The sequence below is a fragment of the Tupaia chinensis genome, unplaced genomic scaffold (assembly GCF_000334495.1).
Source record: "Tupaia chinensis unplaced genomic scaffold, TupChi_1.0 Scaffold000346_1, whole genome shotgun sequence".
Taxonomy (NCBI): Eukaryota; Metazoa; Chordata; class Mammalia; order Scandentia; family Tupaiidae; genus Tupaia; species Tupaia belangeri.
In genome coordinates, this window is record NW_006159840.1 from 5,892,911 (window position 1) to 5,906,302 (window position 13,392).

The 13,392-nt window shown below is 44.5% G+C and overlaps 1 protein-coding gene across 5 annotated transcripts in view; it reads right to left on the minus strand.

Annotated features, from left to right (window-relative positions):
* PDE10A (phosphodiesterase 10A) overlaps positions 1 to 13,392 on the minus strand; it is a 303,105-nt gene that overhangs the window by 176,736 nt on the left and 112,977 nt on the right. For 4 of the 5 annotated variants that reach the window (XM_006152260.3, XM_006152256.2, XM_027773359.1 and 1 more), the window contains exon 2: positions 6,012 to 6,140. In XM_006152260.3, coding sequence (XP_006152322.1) covers positions 6,012 to 6,140 — 129 coding nt within the window. The remainder of the gene's footprint in view (positions 1 to 6,011; positions 6,141 to 13,392) is intronic. The other variant, XM_006152259.3, reaches the window with a different exon arrangement.

Below are 13,392 nucleotides of genomic sequence, written 5' to 3' on the forward strand. Positions count from 1 at the left end.
TGCATGTGTTCAACCATCCATTTATGCCTGGGATAAAGCTACCTAATTGTGTATAATATTAACATGCTGTTGGATTTGGTTTGCTAGTATTCTCATTAAAATTTTTGAACAGTGTTCATAAGGAATATTGGCCTATAGTTTTCTTTTTTCATTATGCCCTTGTCTGGTTGGGGTATCAAGGTGACAGAGGCTTTAGAGTATGAGTTTGGGAGGGTCCCTTGCTTTAGGCTCTTTAGAAATAATTTGAAGAGAACTGGAGTTAGCTTTTATTTAAAAGTTTTGTAGAATTCAGAAGTGAAGCCAGAGGGACCTGGGCTTTTCTTGGGAGACTATCACTGATCTAATATCATCACTTGCTATTGGTCTGTTCAGGCTTGTCTACTTCATACCAGAAATCCAGCCTGGGTAACCCATGTCCAGAAACGTGTCCATCTCATCCAAGTGTTCTAGCTTGCTGGTATACAGTCACTCACAGTACTCTCTCATGATGTTGTGTATTTCTGATATGTTGGCTGTAATATTACCAGCTTCATTGTTGATTTTATCTATATAATTCCATTTTATGTTCTTCTTGATTAGTCTAGCTAATGGTTTGTCAATTTTGTTTCTTCTCTCAATAAAACAGCCTTTTGTGTCACCGAGTTTTTTTATAGCCCTTTCATTCTCTATTTCACTTATTTCAGCTCTAAACTTTGCTTCCCAGCTTCTTGAGACGTGATGCGATTTACTTGCCACCTTTGTACTTCTTTGAGCACTAATGTCTATAAAGTTTTCTCACGGCTGCTCTCACTGTGACACGGAGGTTATGGAGAGCAGCATTTCATGACTGTTTCAGTTGGTCTTTTGATTGCAGTGGTTTGAAAGAACATGCTCCCTCCCTCAACGCTCTGCTAAATGAGTGTGGGGAGGTAAAAGCAGCTCCGGTGTAGGCTCAGCTACACGGCCAAGCGCAGTGACAGGTATCATCGTCTGGTTAGAGGTTTAGAATCTAACATTCATGCATTCATTCATTCATTCGAAAATGTATGCAGCGTACCACCCCAACTGTGGGTCAGGTGTGTCGCCGGCTGAGGGATAGAAAAGAGACAACGACGCACATAGTCCACAACCTCAAATAGCATCTTTGGTTACTGTGAACAATGAGGTCGAGCCAGATGCTCGACTCTGGAGGACCCTTTAGCTCCCCTTGACACGGCGTCAGCACCTGTCAATGGAACATAATTGTCCCTAACCTCCACTCATTCTAACCAGACACAGAGAGTGAGAAAGACCTTGGAAACTATTGGAGCTGCTCTATGATCACACAGTATTGATGCATTACGAATTTCTCTGTCGTTTAATTAAAATATGCGTGTGGTCACTGTATCTTAACTACTTTGATGACAAGCACCAAACAGGAGGTGCACAGTAAAATACTGGATGAACAAGGAAAAGCAAACCAGCTTTTTCACATCTAAAAAGCAACTGTATGCTTACATACAGTTGAATGCTGATGATTTTAAAAGCAAATATGGTTTTGTAATTCAAATAATCATTCCTTGCATTTATTTATGTATAAACTTCATTTTTCATTCTGAGCTATCTTTAAGCAGCATAGAGCTGTGCAGCACTTTCTACCCCTACAGTGCAGATTTTCATTCGGAGGCTGGTTTATCTGCAGTTGCAAAATAAAAATAAAATAAATATTTATTGAGTACCTAGAAATTACAAAGCATTGTGCAAATACTTATTCTCTCTCAGTTTTCTTTAATTTTCTTTCACTAAAAGAAATAGTCCGGGCAGGCTTGTCTCATTTCCAACAGACTACTGCACAGTATCTCATGCATTTTTATTAATTACTGATTTTATTTATCTATTTGTTTTATCTGCCAGAGGGCTCATACACCCACCAGAGAGAAAGCAAGCATCCTCCCTGGGCATGGCAACACCGGCGAATGCATCTCATCAGGATTCTGGGCATGCGCACATGCTGGAGACAGGATTTCAACAGCACAGTCGGCCACGTGGGATTCAGCTTAACCAGGCCACATGGCCAACCATCCGGTGCCTTCTACCATCACAGGTTTTGTTCCTAGACTCACATGGTAATGAAAACACTCTTGGAAAATCTCTCCACGAAAGTTCTGTTTTGTTTTTGTTTTTGTTTTGCCACTCAAAAACTTTTCAATGAGGTGACTTAGAAGGAGAAAAGGGATAGTTGAGAAGAGTCTTTTTTTTCAATGAGGTGACTTAGAAGGTAAATATTTATTGAGTACCTAGAAATTACAAAGCATTGTGCAAATACTTATTCTCTCTCAGTTTTCTTTAATTTTCTTTCACTAAAAGAAATAGTCCGGGCAGGCTTGTCTCATTTCCAACAGACTACTGCACAGTATCTCATGCATTTTTATTAATTACTGATTTTATTTATCTATTTGTTTTATCTGCCAGAGGGCTCATACACCCACCAGAGAGAAAGCAAGCATCCTCCCTGGGCATGGCAACACCGGCGAATGCATCTCATCAGGATTCTGGGCATGCGCACATGCTGGAGACAGGATTTCAACAGCACAGTCGGCCACGTGGGATTCAGCTTAACCAGGCCACATGGCCAACCATCCGGTGCCTTCTACCATCACAGGTTTTGTTCCTAGACTCACATGGTAATGAAAACACTCTTGGAAAATCTCTCCACGAAAGTTCTGTTCTGTTTTTGTTTTTGTTTTGCCACTCAAAAACTTTTCAATGAGGTGACTTAGAAGGAGAAAAGGGATAGTTGAGAAGAGTCTTTTTTTTCAATGAGGTGACTTAGAAGGAGAAAAGGGATAGTTGAGAAGAGTCTTTTTTCCCCCCCAAATAAGAGGAGGACTGGAACGAGAGGGAGGGAGGGGAGGGAGAAAGGGGAGGAAAACCTTTTTGACGTGGTGTCCCCAGGGGCCACGCTGCAGAACATTGCTGAACATGAAGGGACACCACCGACACAGCAGCCTTCAGAGAAACCCCTCGGAAGAGGAAGTGGCTCGGGTCTGGGGAGGCCTACACCACGGAAGGCTCCTCTTCACACACTTCCTCTGCCAGCCGCGGCACCCTGCTTGCCACTGAAGGGGCCTGCTACCCCGTTACTTCTCTGTCCTCAGCCTAGACGGTGAGTGCCCACTCATCTCGCGAAGCTTTTTTACATTCAGTCTTATCCTCAGCCTCTAGCCCTGTAAATGCTCGAGTGAAACACCTCCTTATGAGAACACAGTTTTTAGCGGGGTGGGGTGACCGAGTAGGCTCTCAGCGACCTGCTACTACTGCTCTGTCTAAATGCTCAAGTGAAACACCTCCTTATGAGAACACAGTTTTAGCGGGGGTGGGGTGACCTGCTGCTGCTCTCCTGTTTGTTTTCAGGTTTTTGCCATAGGGCACATGTGCTCACCAGAGGGCGACAGAGGGGGAAAGCGAGAAATCAGCCCCTCCTCTACCCACCGGGGCAATGGCCATGTCACAATCCCTTCCCCTCCAATCTCTTCTCAGGATTTTGGACACACACGCACTCATGCCTAGTGTGATTTTCAAGCCACTGGACCTAGACTTAGGACCACAGTCAACCATGTGAGAATCCAGCACCTCAACCACCTCTACCCCACCTGCTGGCCCACATGTTGCTATTCTTAATAATCATTTATCTTTTCAGTATATGTACTAAATGATTTTTTAAGAGAGATTTTTATTATAGGGCACATGTGCTCGCCAGAGAGACAAAGAGAGACAGAAAGCAAGAAATCACCCCCCAAGGGGAATGGCCAAATCCTTTCCCCTCCATTCTCCTCTCGGGATCCTGAGCACATATGCACATGCATCTGGTGTGAGTTTGAAGCCACTGGGTCCAGGACTGTAACCTCAGTGGGTCATGTGGGAGTCCAGCGACGTAACCATTACGCCATTGCCTGGTCCCTGTACTAAATCATTTAAAACATTATTTCATTAGGAAATACAGAAGGAGATTTGGAACCTAGAGAATGGCTCGTTTAGATATTTATAAAAATTCAAAGTTAACCTTCCACAGTAACACTAAGCAGTAGGTGGAATTTTTCATTTTCTAAGGCTGTACTCAGATATCCAATATTCTTACATTACATTATTCTTCATTAGACAGCAAGTTGAAACTTATCATTATTGATGACGCACTTTAAGCAAAGTTCAGCCACACTTTAGAAAGTGTTAAATATCCCAACTGTTTCAAACGCCTCAGGTTTATAGCTCTGTTCTGGATGTTAAGTGCTATGATTGCTTTGGGAAGAAAATGCCTGTCTCTGTTCTATTTTAATTACTCTTCCCCTTTCCTCTCTAGCCACACATTCATACACACTTCAAAAACCATTTTAAACTTCACTGATAAGCCCATTCTTTTTAGATTCATCTCTTTTTATTATTAAAAAACTATAAGAAAATCATAAAAACCTCTAAAAATCAGAGTGAGAAAATGACAAGGGGAAGGGATCCTCAAACGTTTCATAGAACGTGCATATTATGAAAAACTGCATGGATTTTAAACAATGTTTTGTGCCAAAATGCTTGAATTTCAATTCCATTTTTCCACAAGTTTTTTGAAGTCCCTTCATACTATACTTCAAGCACCATAACATTTTAATAATGTAAACATAGTAGCATTGCTACACTAATAAAATATCCCAATATTTTGTGTTTTTAATACAAGTTATTAATATAGTCAAAATCATCTATAAACTAATTGCCACCATGAAAACAATATTTATAATAGAGAGAAATCAATTTTGGCCAAGCATAAATCTACTCAAAACCAAAATAAAATATCAGGTTATCAGACAAGAAATCACAATGCATTCTTCCATGTTTTCCTATGCAAAAATGCATCACAACTTTTCCAACAGCCCAACAGTTCTACGATATTTAAATCAAATACATTTTTTAATAATTATTTATTGTATTTTATTTATTCATTCACTTATTTTTTTAATTTGACCAAAGAGAGACAGAGGGTGAGAGTGAGAGAGAGAGGAAGTGAGAAAGCAAGCCACCAGATTCAGGACTTGAACCTTGGTCGGCCATGTGGGAGTGTCCAGCACCTTAACCACCATGCCACCTGCTGGTCCCCTCAAATACATTAATATATAGTCAGTGTGATGAAAAATTGACTTCACATCTCAGTTGTGCCTTTTCCCCCATAAATACAACTGCCTTGTGTAAGCAGTCTCTATGAGAACGGCACACGAAGGGAACACGCCTAAAGAAAGTTACTGCTCAGAAAACTCGAGGCAGCGTGCGCTCAAATCCCAGGAAGACAATGGCAAGTGCCGTGCACTCCCGCTCTAGCCCGGTTCCCAGGGTCTCCACCGGCAGGGACCCTCAGTCCGCTACGAGGCCTTCATGCTGTGAGTGCTCCGCGAGAGCCGGGGTGTGAGCGCCAAGCCCAGGCCACTGCCTTCCCCACTCTGCACACAGGCACTGTCGTGGCACTTAATTTTGTAAAATGAAACAAAATCAGTTATCTTTGAAATACACACGAATATGTTTTTCTGATCATTAATAATGACTGTCAGATAAAGTCAAGTATAATAATGACTTCTGCATTTTTAATGTGGTTCTATCTAAATCAAATTCTCAAAATGTCCCTTCCAAGTTCTTTTTTTTTGAGTCAAGGATCTTTCTTTCATATTTATTTCATCTCTAACTTAATTTACCTTTTTAAACAGAATAAAACTCTGACAGAATTAAGATGCTAATATTTGATTACTTGATATTTTGTTTTCTAGACTGCATTCAGTGCTAGTTCTTTGGTCATAATAAGACAGAAAAAGGCTGTTTAAAAATCAGTCCCCACTCAGGTGGGGGAGGAGCCCAGGCAGGAGGTGATGAGCTGCCACATGGGGGGCCACAGGGAAGGTCTCCCTGTGCCTGCCCTGGCGGGGTGCCCCTTCCTCGCCCCCTCACCTCTGTCTCTATCTGTCTCTTCCATGGAAGAAAACAAAAAACAAACCAGTCCACACTGACTGTGAAGGAGGTCTTACCTTCTGATTTGCTGGTTTTCCTCTTCAGCCATTTCTCTACAGTCTCTGCGCTAACACTCTCAGATACAAATTCGTCTAATACCTGGGGGTGAAGAGAAAGATATGCCTTCACTTTTTCATCTGTTAAACCTGTAAGAGAATTGGAAAGAATGAATTCACCTATACAACATCTTCATACATGTGAAAGATACAGAACAATGGTGCAGCATGCTAGAGCCCAGTAACCTCATTACATATTTTACCACGAGAAAAGCTGTCTTTAAAAAAAGAACATAAATCTGGAACTTAAGCAATTTATTTATTTATTTATTGGAGAGGTTTTTGCTATAGGGCGCTCACCAGAAAGACAGAGAGAGATAGAGACAGGGAGTAATCACCCCCCAGGGGGGATGGCCACGTCGCAATCTCTTCTCCTGCATTCTCTTCCTGGGATCTTGGGCACGAATGCACATGCGCCTGGGGTGAGTTTAAGCCAGCGGGTCCGGGACTCGAACCGCGGTCGACTATGTGCGAGTCCAGCGACATAGCCATTATGCCAACTGCTGGTCCCGGAACTTAAGCAATTTAAAAGTATAAATATTACATCTTACTACACAGCTGTTTTCCAATAGTAAATTTCAGAGTTATATATAAAGTCATGTTGGCATCCAATGTGGTGCTTTAAGGCTTATAACGTATTTATTACTTTTCATAACTTGTTACCAGAGATTAGTATTCAAATGCAAGTGAACTCTAGAAATAGTATCTCACAGGAGAATTAACACTGGGACGTTACCGACGCTAAAAAATGTGTAATGAATAAATGAATAATAAATTCTTATGTCTCATTTTCTTATAAACGCGAACTCTTCCTTTTTCTCAGGGGCATTAAACCCAGTGGTAAAAGTAATGCTCAATTCAAAATGGTCTCAACATTTGTTCATTGATAAGCTATGTACAAAGTCAGTTTCACTGAAACAATTTTCACAATCTTAAAAGACCTGCTGAGCCTATATAGCAGTTTCAAATGAAGTGCTTTTCCAAGTTTTCATACTGAACACATAAAACGACACATTTTAATATGGTGCTTCGTGTTGTATGTCACTTCATTACATAATCCCAATACAAACAGCAGATGAGTAATTATGCTCAGGGACAGTCATTATTTTTACTACTGTGTCTTCTCTGTGAATTATTTCAATAAATTACCCTGCCTAGGGACAGTTAGGTGAATAAGGCAATGGCGAATTTAATTTCAAGATAGAAAAGAAGGAAAGGAAGCATATCTTTTAAACTCCAGGGAGTAAGCTGTATGTTTTCCCAGACAGAGCACAGAATTCATACGTGTTAATACATTCTGCTGGGAACTAAAGTCTCAACTGTTAGGATTCTACAACAGAATGCTGTCACTGAGAAGGCAAATTACTTCTCTGAATAAGATTAGCACATAGTCGATCTGAGCATATGTATATGTGGCCACATAAGTACACATATATGTGTATTACGTAATACATTCAATAGTTGTAATAGAGAAAAGAAAAATGAGAAGCCTGTCTACACTCACCTTGCAAAAGAGCCCAGGTGGTGTAAAACTGAGTTTGAACATTTGACAAGGTGCTAAGAATAAGAGACTCTCCTGACAGAGTGAGTCTAGGACCGGAATGCCAAAGTAAACTGATCACAGACTTGACCTTCAAGAAGACGGCCAGTGCAAACTTCGTCCTCTCTTTGCTATGCCCTCTAGGGTGGGACACACTCATTACGTGACTCCTTCCAGCCCCATCATGGCCACAGCACGCTGCGTGGTCCTGTGCGAATGTCCCAGCGCTCTGACTTCTACTTTATCTTCCAATGATCCAAGTTGACACCAAAATTTAAATTAGGAATCTCAATATATGTTTATCATTATAACTTTTTATTTATATTTACTAGCTGTGGATATTATGGGGTACAGTGGTGTGGTTTTTATACGGACACACTGTGTAATGATCAGCTCAGGGCAATAAACACATCCACCTTCCCAAACAGTTATCATCGTTTCGTATTGCAGACATGACGAATCCACAGTTACGGTTCTCCTGAAATCGACATTAAACTGTCACCAAGGATCACTGCTGCACCATGCAGAGCACTCTGGAGTTGTTCCGCCATCTCCCTGCACCCGTGCCTATAACTGAGCTCTCCCCACCCACTCTGCTACCTGTTCCAGCTTCTGGTGTGCACCGTTACTCCCTATTTCAACTTCCACTAGTGAGTGAGGACAAACAGTATTTGTCTTTCAATGCCTGGTTCATTCCACTTGGCATTGTTATTTTAACGTGTTTTTTATTTTCATTTATTTGCTGTGATTTTCAAGTCACCAGGTCTGGGACTCACACCACGAAGCTGGCCATGCAGGACTCTAGCACCTTAACCACCACGCCACCTGCTGGCCCCTCATTTAGCGTGATTTCCTCCAGCCTATCCACGTTACCTCAGATGATAAGAGTTCATCCTTTTTATGGCTGAAAATATTCCACTGTATGTATATGCCACATTTCCTTTATCGATTTGATTTAAGGGCACTTACATTGAGAACCTTAAAACATTTACTTCCAGTTCTTATTTTTCCATCAACCCAAGATCCATCTTAAGTTAACACTCAATGAGTCGTCATCTTCTCACTTTTCTCTGAGAGGTTTAAGGCTCAATTTTCCCTTCTGCTACTATTATTCTCCATTTCCCAGGAGCCCGGGTGAGTGTGAAGCCGTGTGACCCAGGCCTCCTCCTCACTGCTCGACGTCTGTGCATTAGCTGCCAGGTGACCTGCCAGAACACGTACTAGATGAAGGACTGACATCCCCAATATACGAAGAACTACAAAAACGCAGCCATGAGAAACAAACCACCCAATTAAAAGTGGGCTGAGGGTCTGAACCGACACTGTGCCAAAAACACAGATAAGGCACAAAGACACAAGACATACTAACTTGTCATTAGTAAACTGCAGTGGGGAAAGAATGAGGTCCCACTACACCTAGCGGGATGTCTAAGTCGGGGAGTACCACGTCCGCATGAATGCAGACAACACAGCTCTGATCCGTCGCCAGCACCAATGCAACATGGGGCAGTGGCTCTGCAGAGGTGCTTGGTGGCTCCTCCCAAAGGCAGTCTTCTGTATGACGAACACTCACACGCCAGGCACGGTACGGAGACGCTGTCCCCATGAAAGCCGGCACGTGCGTGTTCACGGCAGCTTCATTCCTAACCACTCACATCTGAAAGCACTCAAGATGTCCTGTGGAGCGGAAAATGGGTAAGCAAACTACGGCACCCCTGGCACCCCACACAGCTCGGCATTACGGCGCAGCACAAGTGAATGAGCTCGCAAACTACGGCACCCCTGGCACCCCACACAGCTCGGCATTACGGCGCAGCACAAGTGAATGAGCTCGCAAACTACGGCACCCCTGGCACCCCACACAGCTCGGCATTACGGCGCAGCACAAGTGAATGAGCTCGCAAGCCAGGGGAAGACACACATGCGCGTTAAATATTGCCAGGGGGAGAGTCCATCGGAAAAGGCTAAATATTACATAGTTCCAACTGCAGCGCATTCCAGAAAAGGTAACCCGTGGAGACAGTAAAAAGATCAGAGGCGGCCGAGGGCTCCAGGGCTGGATAGAGGACACGCAGCAGCTGTCCAGGGTGAGGAAACCGTTCAGCGCCAGGTTGCTTTGTTGACCGTGGCCCTCCCAGGGGACAAGGCGTGGAGGTGGAAAACAGTGACAGTGATTCCGACCCCTGCAGACCTAGGCCAATCAGTGGGCTTGTGTCTTAGTTTTTAACAAAAATTTTCAAAAAAAATAAAACATTTAAAATAAAGCTTGTAAATAAGAATATAAGAATATTTTGTACAGCTATACATAATGTCTATGGTTTAAGATTACGCACTGTTACAAAGATTTGAAAATTAAAAGTTTTCAAGATAAAAAAAGTTACAGAAAGCTAAGGTTAACTTATTACTGAAGGAATTTTTTTTTTTTAACGTGGGGTAGCCTAAGCACACGGTGTTTATAAAGCCGTGCACAGTGACACCCTAGCACTTCACACGCGTTCACCAGGCACTCGCCGACGCACCCACCGACCTGCACTCTGGAAGCTGCAGCCTTGCCAAGTGCCCTGCAGGGCGCCCGCCTCTCTCCACGGCACCTTCCCGGGCGTAGGTGTGTCTGGTACACAGCTGCTTACCCTGTGCTGCGGCTGCCTGCAGTGCTCAGTGCAGTGGCATGCCGTGAGGTTTGCAGCCCGAGGGCACATGGCCTAGGCGCAGGGTTGGCAGCACCATCTAGGTCTGCTTCAGTGCGCTCTGTGAGGGTCACACGATGACAACATCGCCATGCTTCTCATACTGGACCTGTTTTCAGGCAACACGACAGCACACTCAGGCGAGTGTGCACATGGATTCTGCCTTGCTGTGTTCGCTGAGAGGACCTGGAAACAGTACTGTCCCAGGACCAAGGAGCACACGCAGCGCCCAGAACTGGGGCTCTAACACCGTCCCAGGACCAAGGAGCACACACGGCGCCCAGACCTGGGGCTCTAACACTGTCCCAAGACCAAGGAGCACACGCGGCGCCCAGACCTGGGGCTCTAACACCGTCTCAGGACCAAGGAGCACACGCCGCACCCAGACCTGGGGTTGTAACACCGTCTCAGGACCAAGGAGCACACACCGCACCCAGACCTGGGGCCCCAACACCGTCCCAGGACCAAGGAGCACACACCGCGCCCAGACCTGGGACTCTAACACTGTTTTCCAATAAAAGGAACCAAGGCTTCTCGCAGAAATGGCTGACTTAGTTCAGAAACAGAAACACGGTAAGAGATGCTCAGAAAAGTCAGTGTCATAACATCTGCCCCTGGGCCATCGGGTGACATGGTGGTTAAGGCAGCTGGGTCCCACGTGGCTAACTGCATGGTTTGAGTCCCAGACCCAGGTACTTGTGAAACACACCAGGTGGGAGTGTGCATGCCCAAAACCCCAAATGGGGAGGAGAAAGATAAAGGCCGGGTGTGACGGTCTCCCACGGCGGGGTGGCTCCTCACATTCTCAGTCTCTCTGTTTCTCTCCAGTGAGTGCATGCCCTCTGACAAATTTTTAAAAATACACATTGCTGGGGCCAAAGGAGCTGGACTCCCACATGGCCAACGAGGTTCTAGTCCTGGACCTGGCGGCTTGCTTCCTCGCTTTTCCCTTTCTCTCTCTGTCTCTCTCAGGTCAAATTAAATAATAATAATAATAATAATAATGGAATTAATTACATAAATAATTCTTTAAACACATAAATATTGCTACTAACAAGCCACACAATGAGCCACGTAGACTAATATAGGTCACTACTCCAAGGTAGCATGTAAACTTGAATCAACACATTTTAAAATATTTCATTTCTGGGGTTAGCCAGTGGCAGGTGGTTATGGCAGCTGGACCCCACATGGCCAACTACATGGTTCAAGTCCTGGACCCAGCAGTTTGAGTCTCAGGATCTGGCATGAAAACATGCCATGTGTGCGCATGCATGTCCAAAATTTCTAGAGGAAAAGAGATTGCAACATAGTCATCCCCCCTGGGGGTTCTCTCTCTCTCTCTCTCTCTCTCTCTCTCTCTCTCTGGCAAGTGAATGCTCCCTACAGCACGTTTAAAACTAATGCACTTCTGCTAATAAACCATCAATACATTCTCTCATCTAGGCAACATTGTGTCAAAGAGTGCAAACAGATACACTAATGTTTCAGCCTCCAGTGGGCTGGTGGGCTGGTGGGCTGCTGGGGTGCTAACGAGCAGAGCTGATTCAAAGCCATAAATGAGAGAAGAGAAACAGAAAGGGAGGGTTGAACTGAATCATCAGACTAAGTTAGGAAGAGCCGAGGAAACTCTCGTTCCAGAATGCAGCTCACAAATGCCCGCGGAAAACATGAAGAGTGAAGGTGGGGAAAGCCACAGAAAGCAACCATGGATACCAGAGACAGTGTGCGAGGAGGGTGGGAGACGGCAGAGGGTGAGAGACAGGGGATCAAGGATGGGAGAAAAAGCAAAGTATACAGGAAACAAGAAATAGAAAATTATTTGTTGATGATAACACGTATGTGGATGTGTTTGAGCCAATATACAGTGTATTCTGGATGGAAAAATCTCATTGTGTATGGTGTAATGATGTACAGTGAATGAATGTAAATAAATAAGTTTAAATAAATTTTTTTAAAATAGCACTTATATTTAAAATTAAAATTATAAGAGCTTAACAAGTAACATTTTCAAATAAAAGTTTACTTACAAAGTAAAAAAAAAAAAATAGCCACGAAGGTGAAAGGCAGAGTGGCACAAGCAACCGTCATGCTTAACTCGGAACCTGGAGGCGCAGAACGAGAGGCAGGGGAAGGCTGCCGGGAAGGCCGGGCGAAGCCAGGAAGTAACTTCCCTTTCTCTCCTTGTCTGGCTGATAAGACAAAGAGAGCGGGCTCCCCGAGAAGTCAGACCCCAGATGGTGGCCTCTACATAAGGGGCGGGCAGCAGGGTACCACTGTGACACTGCAGCCATACGGGAAGTCCTGAAGTTCGGATCCCGGGTCGGTCTGAACACAGCTGTCCCCGTGGGTGTGCTAGAAGGCTGAGAGGAGGCAGAGCCAGGCCCTGTCACAGGTCCCTAACATACAGAAGGGAAGGAAGTTACTCAGTTTTTTAGAAGACTGCTAATTATTCAAGTAAAGATAACTGCTTCTGTGGCTAGTAATTCAACCAACAAATTAAAAGGTAGATAAGGTAGTTTAATTTTAATGCTGAGAAATTCTCTTAATTCTCCCATCAATGTCCCCCACTTCAATATGTTGTTACTGAACCGTAAAGTGCTGACAAAAGGACTAGCACCACGTGAGTTCCATACTCAGCAATGAAAAGTATCAACAGCAAAAAGCTAACATCGATAACATTTGGAGGGGGTTATCTTTGTTCTAAAGTCCAGGGGTCATGAGGTGCTGCCGTTGCAGTGTGACTGGACACGCGGGAAACACCCTGGGCTCACGTCTCAGGGCGCGCGTGCGATCGTCCATGGTCGAGGACGGCCACACGGGGCCCTGAGGGACACCTGTTTCCTCTCCCCTCTCCCTCGCATGGAAGACACGATTACACGTACCTACGCACACACGTGCACGTGCACGCACACACACACACACAGGAGCACTGAGAGTACTTCCCCTTGTCCTCACGAAACACTACAAGCTTCGGCAGCAGAACACACTACTATGTGTGTCCTCCAAAGCGCGCCCCCGCCCCCTGTGGCTCCCCGTTACAGTCCCCTGCTGAAGACAGACCTTCCGTCCTCCCCACTGCTCTGACTTCCCCCGTCCTGCGGCTGGGCCTCCC